The 21,280-nt window shown below is 41.4% G+C and overlaps 1 protein-coding gene and 1 long non-coding RNA gene across 5 annotated transcripts in view; one reads left to right on the forward strand and one right to left on the reverse strand.

Annotated features, from left to right (window-relative positions):
- LOC115303548 overlaps window positions 1-20,797 on the reverse strand; it is a 126,067-nt gene extending 105,270 nt beyond the window's left edge. The window contains exons 1-2 of one of the 4 annotated variants that reach the window (XR_003914119.1): window positions 20,554-20,787; window positions 6,237-6,430 (exon numbers count right to left, since the gene is read on the reverse strand). This is a non-coding gene — a long non-coding RNA (uncharacterized LOC115303548). Of the gene's footprint in view, window positions 1-138; window positions 514-6,236; window positions 6,621-20,553 lie in introns of those variants that run through there. The other 3 variants (XR_003914118.1, XR_003914116.1, XR_003914117.1) reach the window with 3 other exon arrangements.
- C10H12orf66 (chromosome 10 C12orf66 homolog) lies at window positions 150-19,905 on the forward strand. Its single transcript, XM_029953342.1, has 3 exons — window positions 150-685; window positions 6,241-6,526; window positions 17,337-19,905. The coding sequence occupies exons 1-3, from the start codon at window positions 451-453 to the stop codon at window positions 18,151-18,153; spliced, it is 1,338 nt and encodes a 445-aa protein (XP_029809202.1). The 5' UTR covers window positions 150-450; the 3' UTR covers window positions 18,154-19,905.
- Window positions 20,798-21,280: the final 483 nt, after the last annotated feature.

Below are 21,280 nucleotides of genomic sequence, written 5' to 3' on the forward strand. Positions count from 1 at the left end.
CTAGCCTCATCTTCGCGCCCAGCCCTCAGGCCCCAGACCAGCCCCGGCCAGAGGTTTAGACCGAGAACTACTGACGTCAAGTAAGCGTGACGTCACCAGCACTGACGCAGTCTCACAGGGAGGGGCCTCTCAGCTCACCTCAGAACGCAGGTCCGCGGAGCAGCGAGTTGACCGTCTCGCGTTCTGCCCTAAAGCTCCGAATAGTCAGCACTACGGGAACCGAAGCGCCGAAGTTGCTCAGGAGCTGAAGACGGGCCACCTCCCTCCTTCCTTGGCCCTTACCGGTGTGTCCCCTCTAAGGCCCAGGCGCGGTCCAGGCAGCAGCGCGCTCACGAGCTCCCCGCTTGCGGCGGTCACGCGCGCGCACGCACGCTTGTGCGCACGATCCCTGAGAACCCGGAAGTGCGAGGGAGAGGAGAGCCACGTGGGTGGAGCTGGATCGCAGTTCGCATGGGGGAGTCTATCCCGCTGGCCGCCCCGGTCCCGGTGGAACAGGCGGTGCTGGAGACGTTCTTCTCTCACCTGGGTATCTTCTCTTACGACAAGGCCAAGGACAATGTGGACAAGGAACGAGAGGCCAACAAGAGCGCGGGGGGCAGCTGGCTGTCGCTGCTGGCGGCCTTGGCCCACCTGGCCGCGGCCGAGAAGGTCTATCACAGCCTCACCTACCTGGGGCAAAAACTAGGTACCTCCGCCCCGCCCCACCCCGTGCCCTTTGAGAAGGAAGGAAAGGGGGTGTATTCCCCGATCGGCAGTGGCTTGGGTTCCCGGTCTCTGTCACTCCTAGCCTCAGGCTCAACTTGGCACTCCCAGTTCTCCCACCGTTCCCTTCCTTCCCTTGGCTTCCACAAACCCCGCCCACTGGCCTCTGCTGCTGATAGATTGGCCGATCGGGTGGATGTTGTTTTCAGGGCTGTGCTTCAAACCGATGGGTGTATCCATTTTGCTCAGTGCATGGATTGGTGCCATAAGTGAGAAGTTAAGCAAACTGTATGTCTTCACTCTTCTGACCAGTGACAATGTGGCCAAAGGAGCAAAACTTGGCAACACAAACTAGTTAGAATTAACGAACACTTTTATCCGGCCTCTTAAAGTTAAGGCCCCCCTGTGAGTTGCAGATGGAGTCCTGTCCCCTCTTCCTAGACTCTCAATAAATATTTAATGAATGAGGAAATGAATACTGGACAGGAAAGGCAAGAAATATGCCTAACACTAGCAAGAGGGGACTTACGGGGAAAATGATAAACACCGTCATAAATCTTGCCCCTGAAAATAAGATGCAAGAGCTGATTCAACTGATTTTTCACTATAGAAACAATTAGTATGAGTAGATCAGAAGGACATAAAATATGTGAAAGCCAAAGGCTATGCATACAATATATTACTACTAACAATTATCAACAAAAATACTATAAATCCCATAGCTTTCGAAGTTGTGTTAGTATTTTAGCCTTTTTTTTAATACCCTTTCATTATCAGAAGCACAGGGTCAGGTATGAGTGAAGAACGTTTATACAATATAGAATAGAAAGGTAAAATTGAGTGCAGGTTCCATTTTGATTTTTAACTCCTAGTTTCCTTACATTGCTTGATAGTGGCCATGTACATATTGCTTTCAGCAAACACCCAAGTGGTAGGGCTTTCTGAGATCTTAACTCCTGCCTTAGCAGTTCAGATAATGACTTGTTATTTACTATGTGTACTTTTTGGCAAACACTGGTCAGATAGATTCACCTTGTGTGTTCCTTCCATCCCTTCTTACAGTGGCACATCTCACAAATTTGCAGTTGCTGTTGCAGTGTTACATTCCCCTTTCTATGGATTGGCAAATTGTGCTCGTGGGCGTAGGTAGTTGACAGATTGGAAAACCTGCTTTTGAACTGTCAGATTGTGTTTTTACCCATGTGATTTATAAGAAATTGGCATATATATTATACTTTAAGTCTACTTTGTATATACAGTTGACCCTTGAGCATTAGAGCCTTGAATTGCCTGGGTCTACTAATACATGGAGTTTTTCCATAAATACAGTACAGTAAATGTAATTTCTCATCCTTTATGATTTTCTTAACATTTTCTCTTCTCTAATTTACTATAAGAATACAGTACATAATACATATAACATACAAAATATGTGTTAATCTACTGTTTATGTTATCAGTAAGGCCTCCAGCCAATAATAAGCTATTAGTAATTAAGTTCTGGGGGAGTCAAAAGCTATACTCGGATTTTTGACTCTGTTAGGGGAGCTTCCTCCATCACCCCCAGCTCTGTTTCAGGGTCAACTATATTTAGAAATGCAGAGGATTCTGGCTGTAAAATTGAAAGTGGGTAATTTTCTGGCAGCTTTCATTGTTTCTAGATTTCCCCACTTTGTGAAGAATGATGATTGACCCCAGTGCCATGATTCTTAGCTTTTTAAAGTTCATCTATGAGAATCTGATGAAACCCATGGACTTTTATATGGAACATATATGTGTAAGACAATTTTGCATGTAACCTGAGAGGGTTCAGTGGATTTCCTAAAACCTATTTATGGACCCCAGCTTAAAAATCTGCTTTCCTAGTTTAAGTTGTATGTGTCTGGTTGGTGTTTTGGTAAACAGAACTAGTTGCCCTGTGTGTAAGAGCATGTGTGAGGCCATCACTGTCTCTGACTTGGTTCTGTGAAATGGTCGTGTGACTAGTTCTGCATGGGCCCCCAGCTTGCATGGATGAACATGAAGGCTGCACTTGAAATTGACCCAGGAGCAATTCACATTATGAAACATGCCCAGGCATGGTTCAGGCTCCCAGGTGATCTGTCACTTCTGAGTAAATTTCCGAAAATGTGATGTTTAATTTCAGTGCCTCATAACTTACTTCCCATAGTATAGTATAGTAAACGTAGGTTACAGATTTGAAATTTTAAATTGCAGATATCTTACAGTTTTTGGATAATGAAGTGTTTGTGATATCAACATGCTTAGAATATGATCTTGTGATTATTAGGTTGACTCCATTTCTTAAAACCTTGGGGAAAGATTTTTTGTGTTGCCACTTAAGATATGTCCATGTGCTTCAAATACTTTGCTAATTAGAATGTTTGTATGGTTTTCTTTAAAAAGCAAAACGAAAAGTTTTATGTGTATTTTTAAACATTTAAAACATGGTTTGAAAAAGTGAGTCTTTCTGACCTCACTCTCAGGACTCGTGTTTATCAGAGACGTGAGCAGTGAATCCTGTTTATAGATGCACATGCCAGCGAACACTGTAGGCAACGGACAGGCCTGACAGGGAGACCTCAGTTCCTGTACTGGCTCAGTTCTGAACAACTTTGCGTGGAGCCCTTATCTGGGAGCCTTCTCCTTCCTTTGAGGAGAGAATATACCTGTTTGGGGAATGCTTAAAATATGCCATCTCGATGCCTTTGGAGGATTTTAGGTCATACTTTTCTCCCTTTTTGTTTCATTACTGGAGAGTTTGTTCAACTTCTGGCTGTTAGAATTTAGCATGGTAGAAAATGCCTTAAGTTGAGAACTGATGCTTATAAACTGATCATTAACAAGAAGCTGTGGAATAAAGTACTCAATTAGATGTCATATATACTCCTTTAATATATTTGTTACATGAAATTTTATCATCTGAGATGGCCCATTGAAATCTTGAGAAATAATGAGGATTCAATACATGGAGCCTTCAATGCATTTCCATAATTCAAAATAACCATATTTTATAAATTCAAAAAGTTGAAAGGAGGAAGGCGTGTGGTGTCTGTGCTGCCTTGTTTCCCAGTATGAAGGATATTCCCAACCCGGGTAGTCAGCAGTAGGGCTGTGCTCCTGACAGCTTGCTGAACAGAGACCTGTTTAAAAGAACTGCATTGGTGGTCTCTCCCTTCCTTACAGTGTCACTTCCCTTGGTTTCACATACTAGTGATCGATGTTTATTGATAACGCTTTTCATGGTATTTTTGGATTTATGTGGTGATTCCACTCCCTCAGGTAATCTGAGGGGTCAGATAATCAGAATAAGGGTAATCTAATGAAGGAAAGTATCCTTTTTTCACCAAGTTAAAATTTCCACCAAGGCCACGTTGTTTAACAGTGGAGGTGTGTACACAGTTGAGGTCATCTCGCTATCTTTCAAAGAGAGAGCTATTCTTTTTTACAGTATGAGAAGCTCCCAATTTACCATAGAGTTTTAGAAGCTCACTTAGTGTTTAGAGTTTTCTTATATCAGGTATGAATGGAGGGGAAAGGGATTCGTGTTGTGGAATGTGCGCTTGGCTCCAGGAACATCATATACCAAATGTTATTTCGTTTTGCCGTCTTAGCAGCTCTATTACTGGCTGCATATTAAAAACAACAGTGAAGGCTCAAAGTGGCTAAGTCATGTGCACATCACACAGCTTATCAATTCAGAAGCTGAAATTTGGAACTAAGTTGGACTTCCAGAGCATTTAGGTTTTTGTTTTAAAGGTTTTAAGTAAGCTGTACACCCTACATGGGGCTTGGACTCACAATCCCCAGATCAAGAGTCGCACACTCCACTGACTGAGCCAGCCCAAGGATTTTGTGTGGTACTCTTTACTGCCTTCTTCACTTAAGAGATTTTATTCTTGAACTTGGGCATGGGGGTCTATTTAGTCCATACTGTTGCTTTACAAAATCTGCCAAGTTAGACTGAATACAGGCAGGGAAGGAAGGCAAATCCTTCAGGGTACAGTCCTGTGTGGGATGTTAGTGCTGGGGTCAGTCCTCCTGTACCACATGGTTTTTGCTATTAGTAGGAGGAATGATTTGAATACTCATCGGTTTGGTTAGGCAGTATATTGAAGAAAACATTTTTTAAGTATTAGTAGTTTATGGAAGTAGTAGTAGGTAAGGTAACCAACCTTCTGGGTTTGCCCAGGGCTGACGAGGTCCCCAGAACAATGGGACTAAGGGTTTTCTGAGAAGCCAGGCTTTCTTTTGCCAAAACCTGGAAAGTCATGGGTAAACTGGGACAAGGTAGTCACAGTAGGAGGAAGGGATGTAAGATTCATTTCTTGAAACATAAACGGGGCCTAAACTAAAAACAGCGTTGTGAGATGTTTCGTTTATTAAGGGGCTATTTTACATATCCCTTGATGAATAATTTTCACTCCTAATTGATATGTTTAAAATAGTGATAAATTTATTTGTTAAAGCATTCTGTGTATATCAGCAGAAAACTTAAACTGTCACCCATCTCTGAGGTTTTTATATATTCCTGAGAATTTGTGTTTTAAACTTGCCCTATTTCTTTTCATTTTCCTAATGTCTTACCTGTGACCCATTAGTGGGGTGCAGAATTGCTTAAGAAAACATCTATGAAGCAGAAGCTGACTCTATAATTATTAGAAATAGAGCTAATCATGTATTAATACAGAAGTAAGGAAATGATGTCTATGTCACTTGATTCTTTTTAACAGTTGAAACGGATGTATTTGGTCTTTTTTTTTTTTCCTTTCTGATTTGCTTTAGAACCCCTGAATTACACCAGCAGTTATTTATAATTGCTTCCTGCTCTTAATAATTCATAGTGTGGTGCTTATTTTGTTATAACCTATAGCATCAACCTTGTCAAGAGACCAAAGATTTCAGGGCACCTGGCTGGCTCAGTGTGAGACTCTTGATCTCAGGGTCATGAGTTCAAGCCCCATGTTGGGCACAGAGATTACTTTTGAAAAAGGACTAAAGATTCCTGTTTTCCCCTGGTACACCAAAAGTTTGTGTTCTTGTGTAAGAGAGATACACATATGTGTATTTTCCATTTTCTGACATGGCTTAATAAGATTCAAAGGAAAATGCAACTCTAATGCCGAAATAAAATTTTCTGATTTATCAGGAATAACAACACTGTTTACTGATTGGGTATTCCTTTTTGTTTTAAATATATTTATGTGGGGCGAGGGCTATTTAGATCCAGGTTGATGTCACTTACTAGGTTAATTACCCTCTGAAATAAATGTGAATCCTCATTGAACTGCGGTGGGGGAGAATCGGTGTGTGGGTAAGGAAATCATCCACAGGTGCGCTGCTACACTGATGAGTTGTACCAGGCATTCGCTTCTTATTCCTCAGTGAAATTATGAATCACAAAATATTTAAATTCCAATCATATGAGTCAGAGAATATGGCAGATGATGATAACTCACTGAGCGCAGTAGGCTGGGAGAGGTTTTGCCCTGGTTTCTCTTCCTTACTTGTCATACGCTACTGTCATTTGCTTACCCAGGGGGCCAGTCCTTCTTCAGCAGGAAGGATTCCATCCGCACCATCTACACTTCCCTGCACAACGAGCTGAAGAAGGTGGTGACAGGCCGCGGGGCGCTGGGTGGGACCGCTCCTCACGTGGAGGAACTGCTCTCCCACCTGTCGGAGCAGCTCTGCTTCTTCGTTCAGGCCCGGATGGAGATCGCGGACTTCTACGAGAAAATGTACACCCTCAGCCCGCAGAAGTTCATCAACGCGGAAGAGCTCGTTGCCCTCTTGGATACCATCCTCAAGAAGTACAGCTCCAGGTGAGCGTAGGTGAGGAGGGACAGACGTGACAGTGTCTCCCTCCCACACGGACCAGGTCTTTGCCCCACACTCAGGAAATCTATCCTTAAATAACTGTGAAGTGGAGAAATAGTTATTTTTACATTTTATACGTATTAAGCACCAGGTATACCTTCTTTGGGCTTCTTTAACACCATGCTGGGTGGATACTTCTCTAAACAATGGCCAAAGACCACGAGTGGAGTAATCCTTAAAAGATGTATTATAGGGACACATGGGTGGCTCAGTCGGTTAAGTGTCCGACTTCAGCTCAGGTCATGATCTCCCGGTCTGAGTTTGAGCCTGGCATCAGGCTCTGTGCTGACAGCTCAGAGCCTGGAGCCTGCCTCGGATTCTGTGTCTCCCTCTCTCTCTGCCTCTCCCCTGCTCATGCTCTGTGTCTGTCTCTCAAAAATAAGTAAGCGTTAAAAAAACTAACCAAGGGGCACCTGGGTGGCTCAGTCGGTTAAACCTCTGACTTCGGCTCAGGTCAGATCTCACATTCGTGGGTTCGAGCCCCGCGTCAGGCTCTGTGCTGACAGCTAGCTCAGAGCCTGGAGCCTGCTTCCGGTTCTGTGTCTCCTTCTCTCTCTGTCCCTCCCCCTCTCATGCTCTGTCTCTCTCTGTATCAAAAATAAATAAAACATTAAAAAAATTTTTTTAAAAACTAACCAAAAAAACATGTATTATAACTGATTTTGCTGCTTATTATAGAGTTCACACAAGAGAATTATGTATAGAATAATGTGACTTTTGTACAAACCATTATTCAAACAAATGTCCCTTTCAAAGTAATCACCTTGGTGAGTTATCCCCTCATTCCTCTGATGTAACCATTACTTCACATGTGTGGGAAACTCCTTTATAATTGCTTTCAGTGCCTGTGGCATAGTTTGGGTTTTGTTTTTAACTTCCTTAGTGGAGACAGGCATCTGTACTTTTGAGGAGGGCATACTTGAATTTTTTTGATAGTCAAAAAGCTATCTGTAGCCAATTTAATTTTTTTTAAAGGTGTTGATCAGCTGGAAAACTTGTCTTTGAAGGCAATTGCTACTTTTTTTTTTAATTAGCCTGGCTACATGTAATGTATTGCTCACTTCCTTCCCAAAAAGCAATACCCAATTGGAGAAGCATTGGGTGCTTTTGTTCAGCTGTAGAAAGGAATGAAGTACCGACACATGCTACAGCATGGATGAACCTTGAGTAATAATGCTCTGTGAACCAGTCACAAAAGATCACGTAGTGTATCACTCTGCTTATAGGAAATGTCCAGAATAGCTAAAGTCATAGACACAGACTGTAGCTCACAAATTCATAGACACAGAAAATGGTTGTCGGGTTAGAGGCGAAGGTGAGAGTGGGGAGTGACTGCTAATGGATATTGAGTTCTTTTGAGGGCAGGATCATGAGACTCTTCCAAAATTAGATAGGGGTGATGTTTGTACAACTCTGAATACTAAAACCATTGAATTCTATACCTTAAAAAATGTATTTTGGGGCACCTGGGTGGCAAAGTATGTTAAGTGTCTGACTTTGGACCAGGTCATGATCTCATCGTTCATGGGTTTGAGCCTGGCATCAGGCTCTGTGCTGACAACTTAGAGCCTGCAGCCTGCTTTGGATTCTGTGTCTCCCTCTCTCTCTCTGCTCTTTCCCCACTTGTGCTCTTTCTTTGTCTCTGAAACATGAATAAACATTAAAAAAATTTTAAAGTATATTATATATATATATATATGAATTAAATAGCAAAGCTATTATTAAAAAACAATACAAAACAATGATCTCACGGCATCATGAGTTTGAGCCCTGTGTCAGCCTCTGCGCTGACAGTGTGGAGCCTGCTTGAGATATTCTCATTCTCTCTCTCTCTCTCTCTCTCTCTCTCTCTCTCTCTCTCTCTCCCTCTCTCTCCCTCTCTCTCCCTCTCTCTCCCTCTCTCTCTCCCTCTCTCTCTCCCTCCCTCCCACCCACCCCTCCCTCCTTCTCCCTCAAAATAAATAAGTAAACAAAACCGTGCAATAAAACACAAACATCCTTTCCCTGGACTCATATTATTAAAATCTCACCATGTTTGCTTTATATCTCTCTGTATAGAATTCTATTCCCCCCACATTGTGCGGAAGTTATAGCATCAGGACACTTTATCCCCAAATACTCAGGTTATATTTTCCGAGAACTATACAAAACTGTAACACAGTTTCCTCAGGGAATTCAGCACTGATTTTCTACCATCCGCAATAAATTGTCCATATTCAGATCTCTCCAGTTGTTCCCAAAATGTCCTCTATAGTTATTTTTTATTGTCATGGATTTTCTATTTTATGACATTTAAAAGTTTTGTTTTATTTATATTTACTAGGGAATACATTAATATGGCTCAAAATTTATAAAGTACAAAAGAAGTCTTTCATCTAATTCCTTTCCTAAAAGGCATTGAATGTTGTCAGCAGGTTCTTCCTACCCTTCTAGAGAGAGAGTCTTTGCATATAAAAATACACATTTTCTTTTTTTAAACAAATTTTATATGCTAACAAATTTTCTGTGTTTGGATATACTTTATTTCTTCCTAAAACCTGATTTGTACTTTTTTAAATAAGATAATTTTTTGAAATCCAAAAACAAAAGTACAGTCGGAGATAATATTCTCAAAGGGAAGAGATCTCATATGGTGATTCCCAAATGCTAATATGAACGTGGTTTGCTGAACCATTTGGGAAGTTTAAGAAAATGAACCATACGTGGGCCTCCCCACTACGTACCCCAAGAAGGTAAGATTTTGGATTGGTTTTCCGGAAACATGTATGTTTTAAAAGTTTCCTGTGATACTGAAAATAGTCTACATGAAAAAATTGTTTGGATAAACAAGAGAAAGTTACCAACACTGGGATATACTAGTATGGAACCTTAACAGTGTGTGTGTGTGTCTCCTAGGAATGATAATTACTATTTAACTACTTTCATTTTTATTTCATTAAATTTGTGATCTATCATCTTTTTTAAAAATTTTAATTAATTTATTTATAGAGGTGGGGGGAAGGGGCAGAGAAATAGAGAGGGAGAGAGAGAATCTCAAGCTGGCTCCATGCTATCAGCGCAGAGTCCAATGTGGGGTCGTGAATAGAGCCAAAATCAAGAGTCAGAGGGCTCAACTGACTGAGCCACTCAGGCGCCCCAAGATCTGTGATCTTTGAACCTTCTTTGAAACATTCCACTTCCCAGAGCTTTGGCCATTTCTTCCCTTTGCTGCAAAAGTCCTGCTTTCATTCTTGAAGCTCTCTGGGCAGGACGTGGCTATACCCCTCATCTTTCTGAGTGGATACGGATGGAGTCTGATGGATCTGGGTTGCAGTATCACTTAAGGTCAAGGTGTTTTCATCCACAGCCTCAATCTTCCACCCGTGCTGCCTTTATCTAATTAATAGACTCTGACTATAGATACATCCTCGCCTGAAAATTATCTGATTTAGAAGCCTTGCGTTAGTTTGAACAACATAAATTCCTTGGTTAAGAAATTCTGAAAAGTTGGGGCGCCTGGGTGGCTCAGTGGTTAAGCTGCCAACTTCGGCTCAGGTCAGATCTCACGTTCATGGGTTCGAGCCCCGCATCGGGCTCTGTGCTGACGGCTAGCTCAGAGCCTGGAGCCTGTTTCTGGTTCTGTGTCTCCTTCTCTCTCTGTCCCTCCCCATCTCGTGCTCTGTCTCTCTCTGTATCAAAAGTAAATAAAAAACATTAAAAAAAAATTTTTTTTAAATTCTCCAAAGTTCTCTTCAGTGTTATTAACAAATAAATGTATTATTAAAAAAAAAGAAATTCTGAAAAGTTGAAATTCTGTATACTATGTTGATGGGGGGAAGTGGAATTATTTTAGGTATACATTAGCATAATTTCCCCTTTGCCAGAATAATATCCTTTTTTCTGTAGACCTTTTGATTGGGCATGTGCTATACAAAACACATTTCTTTCACGGCTCCAGTGTTCTAGAGAAATATTTCATATTTTGGTGTTCTATTGTATTGAAAGAGTTAATCCTTTTCCCAAAAGATCCAGTTTATCTTTCAGGGAATGTTTATTTGTCCCAATAGATCCAATTCATGTCAGAATGCTTATAAAATATCGTGTGACTCTTTCAGCTTTCCAGTGATGAAATGTTTTGTATTAAAAAATTAACAAGCATGATGTATATCATAGAGTCTAAACCTCTGGCCCTGATTTGAGATGCAGATCCTGTGTGAGTGATTGCAAGGTCCAGTCTGCTTCAGAGACGAATGAGAAGCATCTTTTGTTTCTTTTCTTTGGAAGTCAGTTGTGTCCGGAGTAGCACAGTGTTAAAGGTTTTCTCTTTTGGTGAACTTATTACAGAATTAAGCAAATGTAAATTATTCCTTCAGAATCACAGTCAGTTATAATGCTGCATTTCAAGTTGAATAATTAACATGAGGTTTTTTTGTGTGTGCCCTTTAGAAGAAAAACTATGAATTTAGCTCATGCAGGATCAGGATATCTACTGATGAAGTTTTGGGGCAATGGGGGATTAGTAGGGCCCAGAGCCTGTGACTAAGAAAGAATTCTTGTAGGCATCTTTGGTGCAAAAGGTGATTTTATTAAAGCATGGGTACAGGACCCATGGGTCGTGAGTGGTAACTCATGGCACACCCTCCGGTTGGGGGGCGTTCAAGGATAGAGTAAGTTTGTTTGCAATTTTGGAAACAAGGTTTCCAGGACCTTGAGGGGCTAGCTGTTGCTAGGGAAATGCCATTTATTACCATTTAATAAAACCTCAGCCACGAGATCCTTTAGATGTATATCAGGAGGCCCTAGGCTTGGAGCAGGACTGCCAGCATCTATCTTGGGGCAGTTGAGATAAAGGAAGTTGACTTACGGGATCCTCGAGGTTGGGATAATGTTAAACTAAGATTCTGTTTTGCCCCCAGCAACCTGTCATCCTTAAAGCAGCCACGCTCCTAGAGGAAGGTCACTCTGCTGGTCTCAAGGACTTGTCAGTGGGCTGTAGGCAGTAAGGGAGTTTAAGTTTTCATTTGCCTTAGTTTGCCTCCTCACCATGGCAAGCACTTAACCTCCTTTCCTTTGTTCTTGGGCAGCCGGGAGGGTCCGGGAAATATCATACATATTCCATCTGGGGGGCTGGGGGGTGGGGGGGAGGGGGCACAGGGTGTGTGTCAGCCTGTATTTTGCCCTCAGCTGGTCCCAAGGTCCCTTATCATTACTGTTCCTTGAATACTTCTAAGGAGAGGTAGAACTTGTTTTCTTTTGTTTTCCCAAAGAAACATCAGTTTCTGATTCTGTAGACTTCGTTTTGAATTTACCTACCTGTGTTATACAGTGGGCATAAAAGAAGATTCTGGCTAATTTTTCTGTTTCATCATTAAAATAAAACTAGAAGATAGGCTATAACTGCGAAATTTTTACTCTCCTAAATCAAGAGTATAATTTTGAGAAGTAATTCTTTTAAAGAAGTAAGCAATTTATGCATTCTAGACAGCTTTTAAAAATCCCTCTAGTGTGGTAGCAATATATCATTAAGTGACATATATCCTTTATGATTTTACAGCTAGATTTTAAAGAATTTTTTAAAAAGATTTTACTTTTAAGTAATCTCTACATCCAACATGGGGCTCAAACTCATATCACATACTCTACCGACTGAATCAGCCAGGTGCACCAAAGAACATTTTTTTAAATTGAGTTACATAAAATTTTTGTTTGCATTTTAGGGAGCATGGTATTTTGATCTGAAATAGGGCAGAACTATGATTTATTTAGGCCTTGCATCCTTTTTCAAATTTTTCAAAAATTTTGGGATGATAAATGAAATTAACAGATGGTTGTGTGTATATCGTTCAACATGGTAAATTTTCACCCACTGAAAATTTCATGAACAAAACCAACAACAATACAGTTTCTGTGGGTTTGAGCCCCACGTCGGGCTCTGTGCTGACAGTGTGGAGCCTGAAGCCTGCTTTGGATTCTGTGTCTCCTTCTCTCTCTGCCCCTTCCCTGCTCACGCTCTGTCTCTCTCTGTCTCTCAAAAATAAATAAACATTGAAAAAAATTTAAAAAAATTTTTTAATGGGGCCAGAGGGGCTCCTTGGTGGCCCAATGGTTGAGCATCTGACTCTTGGTTTTGGCTCAGGTTGTGATCTCATGGTTTGTGAGTTTGAGCCCCGTATTGGGCTCCACGCTGACAGTACAGAGCCTGCCTGGAATTCTCTCTTTTTTTCTCTAAATAAACTTAAAAAAAAAAAAAAAGAATGGGACCAGAGATTTAAGCCCTCACCTTTATGTGGCTAAATTCTACCTGCTTTTTAAGCTTCATGGCTCAATTCAAATTCTGTCTCCCTTATGTGCTGCATAATCTTTCAACCAAAAGAAATTGCTTCTTTTTCTAAAATCTTACTTTATTTTGTATCTCTCCTAAGAGATGTATTTCTTCCTGTGGTATCCATTTATAAGCACCTCCTTCTACCATGGAAAGTCCTATAATGCAGACCTTTGGCTAATGCATCTTTATATCTTCAATGTATTTGTATCTAAAAACTAGTAAAAGCTTTATTTTTTATTTTTATTTTTTAATTTGAGAGAGAGAGAATTTGAGTAGGGGAGAGGAACAAAGGGGGAGAGACAGAGACAGAGACAGAGACAGAGAATCTTCAGCAAGCTTCATGCTCAGTGCAGAGCCTGATGTGGGACTCCATCTCACAACCATGAGATCACGACCTGAGCCAAATTCAAGAGCTGGATGCTCAACCAACTGAGCCAACCAGGAGTCCAAGTAGTAAAAGTTTTAAATGAGAAGAGACTATAGGTTTTTGTTTGTTGTGGTAAAATATACATAATACAAATGTTACTTTTTTAATTAAAAATTTTTTTTAATGTTTATCTTAGAGGGAGTGAGACAATGACAGAGTGTGAGCAGGGGACGGGCAGAGAGAGGGAGACACAGAATCTGAAGAGGCTCCAGGCTCTGAGCTGTCAGCACAGCTGACCTGTCTGTGGCTTAAACCCACAAACTGTGAGATCACGACCTGAGCCAAAGTCAGACGCTTGACTGAGCCACCCAGGCACCCCTGAAATATACCATTTTTAAGTATGTAGTTCTGTGGCATTTGATACATTCACACTGTGCTACAGATTTGTTTTTAATGGTTTTAATCTGACTTCTCACATGCATGGGACCTGCATACTTTTTTGGAAGGAATTCCTTGATGTGGATTTGTAAAGGAGAGAGTTCTCTCTCTCACACATGCTCTCTCTCTCTCTCACTCCCTCTCTCCATTCCCTTTCTCTCTTTATTTTTTGGCTTTTTTTTAGAGCAGATGTTCTTTGCAAATAGTTGTTAATTTATTCTGTATTCAGACTCTTCCAAGCTTGCCACCATAGCTGAGGTGTATATTTGGATTACAATTTAACAGATTCCCCTATATTGTGAGTTGTAAATGGGCACGAGGCACGGAACAGAATGGAAATGGGGAAATGATCCATCGTAATGCTAATCTCAAAGTCTTGGCAGAATAACATTAACATGAATTTTTAGCCCTTCTTAAGGAGGAAAAATAGCTTTGAAATTCACATTCATCCTAATAAATGTTGAACACATAAACAGTTTTAGTTTATGTTTATGGAAGAGCTTGTTCAGAATTCCTTCTGAAGATTAGTACAGAAAATTCATGTTCTTTCAAAGAGAATGTTGGATATAAGTGATTTCCAATGAAGCAGAAAAATAGAGTATTGTTATTTGTGGCAGAATTTTCTTCAGCCTCATACCATTTTCTTGTTATTGACAGTCTTTACTGTGTTCCAAGTTCCTTGGCAAATTTTCTCGATACCCATGATTATAGAATCTTGTGACGCTTTATGGTCATTAACTGTCAAAGGGCCTAAAGGCTAAGGTAGTAGGAACATTTCGTAAAATTCAAAGATCTTGAGATGTGCTATAGTAGGCTTGTATGTGTGTATGTGTATGTGTGTATGTGTAATCTTTGGATAGTTCAGATTAGCTAATTAATTATTAATTAAGCAGGGTACCTGGGTGGCTCAGTCGGTGAAGTGTCCAACTTCAACTCAGGTCATGATCTCACAGCTTGTGGGTTCAAGCCCTGCGTCGGGCTCTGTGCTGGCACCTCGGAGCCTGAAGCCTGCTTCCGATTATGTGTCTCCCTCTCTCTCTCTCTGCCTCCCCTACTCACACACACTCTCTCTCTCAAAAAATAAATAGTAAAAAAAATTTTTTAAAAATTATTAATTAAGCATGTGAGCTAGGTAGGGATTTAAAGTCTGGTTTATCTCTCTGATACTTTTTTTTTTAAGTTTATTTATTTATTTTGAGAGAGAGTGCAGGCCAGAAGGGGGAGAGAAAGGGAAAGACAGAATCCCAAGCAGGCTCCACGCAGTCAGCTCAGATCCTGACATGGGTTGGACCCTGACATGAACCACAAGACCATAACCTGAGCTGAGATCAGCAGTCAGATGATTAACTGACTCAGCCACACAGGTGCCCCTGTCTTTCTGATTCTTTGAATGTATTGTTAGCTTTCCTCAATGTATTGTTAGACTAAGACCTTCCACCCATGTTTTAGCTTTCCTCTTGAAGAATACTGAAGGTAAAATACTGGTGATGGAGACAAAAATAATATATGTACATCCTACTTATCCCATGATAATCAGTTTCTATCTTAAAATATTCAATGTAATATGGACTCTCTAATTAATCTTTAATAATCCCTCTAATGTTTAAATGGATTTTTTAAAACTCTAGGTCTACTTGTGATGATTTTTCTTCACTTTTTAAATTTTTTTTAACGTTTATTTATTTTTGAGAGAGACAGACAGGGTGCGACCAGGGGAGGGGCAGAGAGAGACGGAAACTTAGAATCCCAGGCAGTCTCCAGGCTCTGAGCTGTCCGCACAGAGCCTGACATGGGGCTTGAACACACAAATTATGCAATCATAACCTGAGCTGAAGTTGGACACGTCACTGACTTATCCACCCAGGTGCCCCTTCTTGACTTTTTAATTGATAATCAGCATTTTCCTCTTCAACTGTGGCCAAAACAGCTGTATGAGAAGGCTCTGCCTTGTTGATGGTGAAGCAGTTAACTTATGTGGGTTCAGGCCTGTAAGTCATCTCCTATGATGCCTGGGGCATAAGATATGCCCAGTAAATGCTAGATCTCGCCCACATATTTGACATCAGGGTCACTGGCAGTTGCTCTGGGTCTCGAAGAAGCGTTTAAGGGCGTGGTGTTGGCTCCTTGAGAAGGAGAGTCACCAGGCCAGGCACACACTAATCAGCCCTGGGCATTTCTCAGAAGACTGAACAAGAACGCTCTCCGTGGTCCATACAGAGAGGACTCTGCTTAGCCATCGTTACAGAATTTTATGTAGATCACAAACAAGAGAATCAATGAGACAGAAAGTAAGATTTTGCCAATCTGAGTTGGCAGGTAATAGAGTTGGTTACCACGTCTACTGAATCTCTCCTCTGTGTCATATTTTTCAGAGATAAAGCAGTGTAGGAAGTAGGCAGTTTTTACTTGTCCTCAGGGAGGAGCTCAAAGCAAAGGTGACCATATGTTCCAGTTTGCCTGCCAAATTATGCAATGAAGCTACTAACATGGAAGACAGGTATTAAGAAATGAGAAGAGTAAATTGGGGTCACCTGACTGGCCTGGAGGTGAACAGAGAGGACCTTTCTAAGGAAATGACTGCACAGAAAGCCCGAAGCATCAGAAAGAGGTACTGATGGAAAAGGGTCATGCTCTCACTTGCCTCAGGGTCTTCACACGTGGCCTTTTCCCCGTCCCCAGGGACGTGCTCCCACTCCTCTCCCCTCCCACTGCTCAGTATTACTGGTACAAGCCAAGTAGAAAACATACTGTGCAAACAGCAGGTAGCAGTCCAGGAGTCATAAAGTTAAGTTAGTGAGTAGTCATCCAACTTAAAACAGATAAATATTGAAATATTAGATGGTTTTTTATCTAGCTACCACCTTGTTTTTAACTGTGATTAAATATGAAGGAAGGGCACCTGCGTGGCTCAGTAAGTGAAGCCATCTGACTCCTGATGTTGGCTCAGGTCATGATCTCATGGTTTGTGGGTTCGAGCCCCACGTCGGGCTCTGGGCTGACCGTGTGGAGTTGCTTCGGATTCTCTGCCTCCCTTTTTCTCTGCCCCTCCCCTGCTCATGCCATCTGTCTCAAAAATAAATAAACATTAAATATGAAGAAAACTTGGGGACTGGGATTGAATAAGGGCCTACCTTTGGGAGTTACTGTGAAGTTACCATAATACCTTGTGGAGTTACTGTGCACATTAAGTAAGTTTATATGTGTTGTGTACACATTTAAGAGATGTTTTAGTGACTTTTTTTTTTTTTAACCTCTGCTTCTTTAGGACTACATCTTGAAAAAAAGGGTGCCTTGTTTTGATGGTTATGTGAATTATATAATTCCCAGAAGAAATAAAACAGGTTAGGAGAAAAGTATAGCTAATTTAATTTCTTTGTATATGAAAGGAAGGTAACCCCGACTCTCACGCTTTGTTTGAATGTCTGGCTGTGTCCACAGGAGGAGTAGATGCAGACATAACTCTGAGATGGTGAGGTTATGTCAGAGCAGCTTTTTAAATCAATCAGCCTGGAGCCCTTCAATCTTTCATCCCAAGCCCCCAAACATAATATTATGTGTCTGGCCACAGTGTGTTGTTTTGAGGGTAGAAAATGTCCGCGTGGAGTAACATTTCCACTTACTCCTATGAATTTCCCTTCCTCTTTAGATTTCACCACCCCATCCTCAGTCCTTTGGAAAGCAGCTTTCAGCTGGAAGTGGACGTCCTGAGTCATCTCCTGAAGGCCCAAGCTCAGGTCTCCGAGTGGAAGTTCCTCCCGTCTCTGGTGAACTTACACAGTGCTCACACCAAGCTGCAGACTTGGGGCCAGATCTTTGAAAAGCAGCGGGAGACCAAGAAACATCTGTTTGGAGGGCAGTCTCAGAAGGCCGTGCAGCCCCCACACCTTTTCCTTTGGCTGATGAAACTCAAAAACATGCTTCTTGCCAAGTTTAGCTTTTACTTTCACGAGGCACTGAGCCGACAAACGACTCCTTCAGAAATGAAAACGTTGACTGCAAAAGCCAACCCAGACTTCTTTGGAAAGATTTCCAGCTTCATCAGGAAGTATGATGCTGCCAATGTGTCCTTAATCTTTGACAACCGAGGTTCCGAGAGCTTCCAGGGTCACGGCTATCACCACCCCCATTCCTACAGAGAAGCCCCTAAGGGTGTGGACCAGTATCCAGCTGTGGTGTCTCTGCCCAGCGACAGGCCGGTCATGCACTGGCCCAATGTCATCATGATCATGACAGACCGCACGTCCGACCTGAACAGCTTGGAGAAAGTGGTCCACTTCTATGATGACAAAGTTCAGAGCACCTACTTCCTAACCCGCCCAGAACCTCACTTTACCATTGTTGTCATTTTTGAGTCAAAGAAATCTGAAAGGGACTCCCACTTTATTTCCTTCCTCAACGAGCTCTCACTTGCCCTTAAGAACCCCAAAGTTTTTGCAAGTCTGAAACCTGGCTCCAAAGGCTAGCAGGTGACTTGTGTGACAGGTTTTCAAGACTGGAAATTGTGTTCTTAATTGCTCTAATGATCTACTGTGGTCTGTGATTAGAGTTTCCATCCATTCTTGCTTCTCCCAGAGCTAAATTAGAGACAAATCCTCCCTAATTGTGTCGCACACTTTATAAGCAATTAAGGCCAATTGAATTAAGTATCCAAAGAGTAATAATCTAGGAAGTGATCATGGCCACCATGGATTACCATGGTGCAGCAAAGTACTTTCAGTATTTTCTCCTATTTTCCTGTATTTCATGTAGACTAAGTATTTATTGGCCTTTGATTTTTCTTTCCATGTGTTTTATATTGTTCTCAACTTTCTGTTTTAATGCAATTCCAAATGCTTTCTCCTTTCGCTTCCTTCTGGCATGAGTTATTGGGATAAGATATTAAATGGCCTTTTCAGAATCAAGGACTGTACATTTTGTATCTCATAAATTAGCAACATTAACATTAAATTATTAGTTTTATGATTCTCATCAACACATGAATATTTTGGCTGCCAAACCTAGTGTCTTGGTGAAAAATATCCATCAGTTACTGAAATTAAAGGTGAACCAGAGTGGTCCCATAACAGGTGTTTAACAGTTCAGAAGATCCACAGAAACTTAATGGTCATGGGTTCTTCTGGGCTGATCTACACACCTAACTGCATTTCTTCTTACCCTGGTAAAGTTTGAATTTTTCAGTCTGTTTGGAAGTTAGCATAAGCCAGTATATTATCTGCTCGGCTTTCTGTTTATCACCTTTCTGCTGAAATGCACGTTCATGGTTGACTCCACTCCCTGCTTAGTCTTAGGCTGGAAAACTATGCAGTCTTCACTTTTCAGCCACTTTTAGACATTCATGCAACTTAGCCTGCTTTTATAGTATCAAAATGTTGATCTTGACACCTTGTGCTTTCCAAACATCAATTGTGTACTCCAAAGACCTCTTCATAGTCGAATAATCAGATGAGAACTGAAGCACATCAGAACTTGGGTTTCATGCCTGTCTCCTCCTAACTGTTTTTAGAAGCAGTGACATATCTTAACACATGCCACCTTGCCACTGCTTCAGTAGGTGTTCCTGGGGAAGTAGATGGACCCCTGAAGGCATACTGGGCTGAGAACTTCACTTCCAGGTTATTGATTAAGAATAAAAATAAGCCACAAAGAGTAATTGAGTGGTTACTCTTCTATAGTTCCTTCAAAGCTTGTGTGCGACATAACGATCAGATGGGTCTGTTGCTCATGATGGCGTGAGCCCTGGCGTCACTGGGCGGCCACGGCAGACAGGCTGGTGGCAGAGGCCAGGACCCAGGCCCCCTCGGTCCGGGCCACCTGCTGGGAGGGCCTACTGGCCCATGTTCTTTTCTTTTCCTTTTCTTTTTCTTTTTTTAAAATAAAAGTCGTATGACTTGTAAAAAGGCAGTTTGCTTTAAATAGAAAGTAGTGACTGACTTCTGCACTTTATTCACTCCGGTTCTCTAAAAATCTGAGCAACACTGAACTTATATAAAAAACTGGAAACAACTGGAACTAAAAAGTCAAATCACTTTTCTTCCCTTTTGTATTTTGCCGGGAAGCTGAAAAATATTCCTTGGTGTTCATGTATTTTGTTTCCCCCAGATAACAAAACCACCATTAGCCTTAATGACATGGTCTCCCATGTACCTAAAAGAAACATGCTTCAGTGGAACATGGAGAAGAGTGTAAATAAAACAGATACTATGATATTTAAATAACCAGTCCTTGTGGGAAATGTGTATTTCCTATATATTTGAAATGTATATTTATTTTTAAACATATTTTGGTTCAAGCCAAGAAACAAAGTGATTCTACTCTGAGACTTGTCCTCTAAAATCAATAGATGACCTGTAAAGTCTGTGTTTTGGTCGTTGGAAGAGTAAAACCACATATTCTCAGCAGACTCTTATCCTGGGGCGCCTGGGGGGCTCAGTCAGTTGAGCGTCTGACTTCGGCTCAGGTCAGGATCTCAAGGTTTGTGAGTTTGAGCCCTCTATCAGGCTCTGTGCTGACAGCTCTGAGCCTGGAACTTGCCTCAGAGTCCATGTCTCTGCCCCTCCCCCACTCATGCTCTGTATGTCTCTCTCTCTCTCAAAAGTAAATAAACATTAACAAAATTTTAAAAGAAATTGTTTCTAAACCACAACTTGATGAGTTTTTGTGCGTAACGAGGAGTATGGTCAATGCTTCCTGAGTTTGTCAATAAGCCCATCAAGGAGTGTTCATTTTTGGATGCTCTTTACATACGGGGTGAACATTCAGAGCTTTGTTCTCTTGGGTCCAACTTGGTGTCTGACTATATCATCTTAGGGTTAAGGAGTATGTAAAAACACAGCCATCCCCCCCTTATCTACAGTTTTGCTTACCTCGGTTTCATTTATCCACGGTCGCCTGAGGTGTGGAGGCTGGAAGCCAATGCCCCTCCTCTTGATCAACCCATCAGGAAGTCAGTAGCAGCCTATTGCTACATCACAGTGCCTGGGTCATTCACGTCACTTCCTCTCATTGCGTCAGCATTGTATCATCTCACATCATCACAAGAAGGGTGAGGACAGTGCAGTCAGATACTCAGAGAGAGAGAGACCACATTTATATAACTTGCATTACAGTAGTACATTGTTAAAATTGTTCTATATCATTACTAGTGTTAATTTCTTACTGTGCCTAATTTATAAATTAAACTCTATCATAAGCATGTATGTATAGAGAAAATCATAGCTTACCCAGAGCTTGGTCCTTTACACGGTTTGCGGCACGTGTTGGGTGTCTTCAACGTCCTTGCTGATAAGACAGAACTACTGTATAGCTTCTTAACTAAGGAGCCAATATCTCCTATGCATATGCTTTGTACATTTGAGCACATTGAGAAAATATACTTACAAGAAAGAAAGTGATAAGTCACTGCACTCCTACTGTCACTCATGTGATCCTGAAAATGTGTCTACCCTTTGATCTAGCAGCAAACTTGCCTTTTTTTTTTTTTTTGCTTGTCTGCCTCAGCTTGATTTTGTCATCTGTAAAATGGGGATAAGAAAATAGGGGCTGCCTTTTTAAAGGGGATATAAGGATGGAATGACATCATGCATGTAAAAA

Source organism: Suricata suricatta, chromosome 10 (assembly GCF_006229205.1).
Source record: "Suricata suricatta isolate VVHF042 chromosome 10, meerkat_22Aug2017_6uvM2_HiC, whole genome shotgun sequence".
NCBI classification, from domain to species: domain Eukaryota; kingdom Metazoa; phylum Chordata; class Mammalia; order Carnivora; family Herpestidae; genus Suricata; species Suricata suricatta.

What these genes read in the sequence shown, in the direction of transcription:
- C10H12orf66 (XM_029953342.1), top strand. Translation starts at nt 451, where the DNA reads ATGGGGGAGTCTATCCCGCTGGCCGCCCCGGTCCCGGTGGAACAGGCG. An exon ending in CTACCTGGGGCAAAAACTAG is followed by an intron (nt 686 to 6,240) that starts GTACCTCCGCCC and finishes TTGCTTACCCAG; the next exon opens with GGGGCCAGTCCTTCTTCAGC. An exon ending in CTCAAGAAGTACAGCTCCAG is followed by an intron (nt 6,527 to 17,336) that starts GTGAGCGTAGGT and finishes CTTCCTCTTTAG; the next exon opens with ATTTCACCACCCCATCCTCA.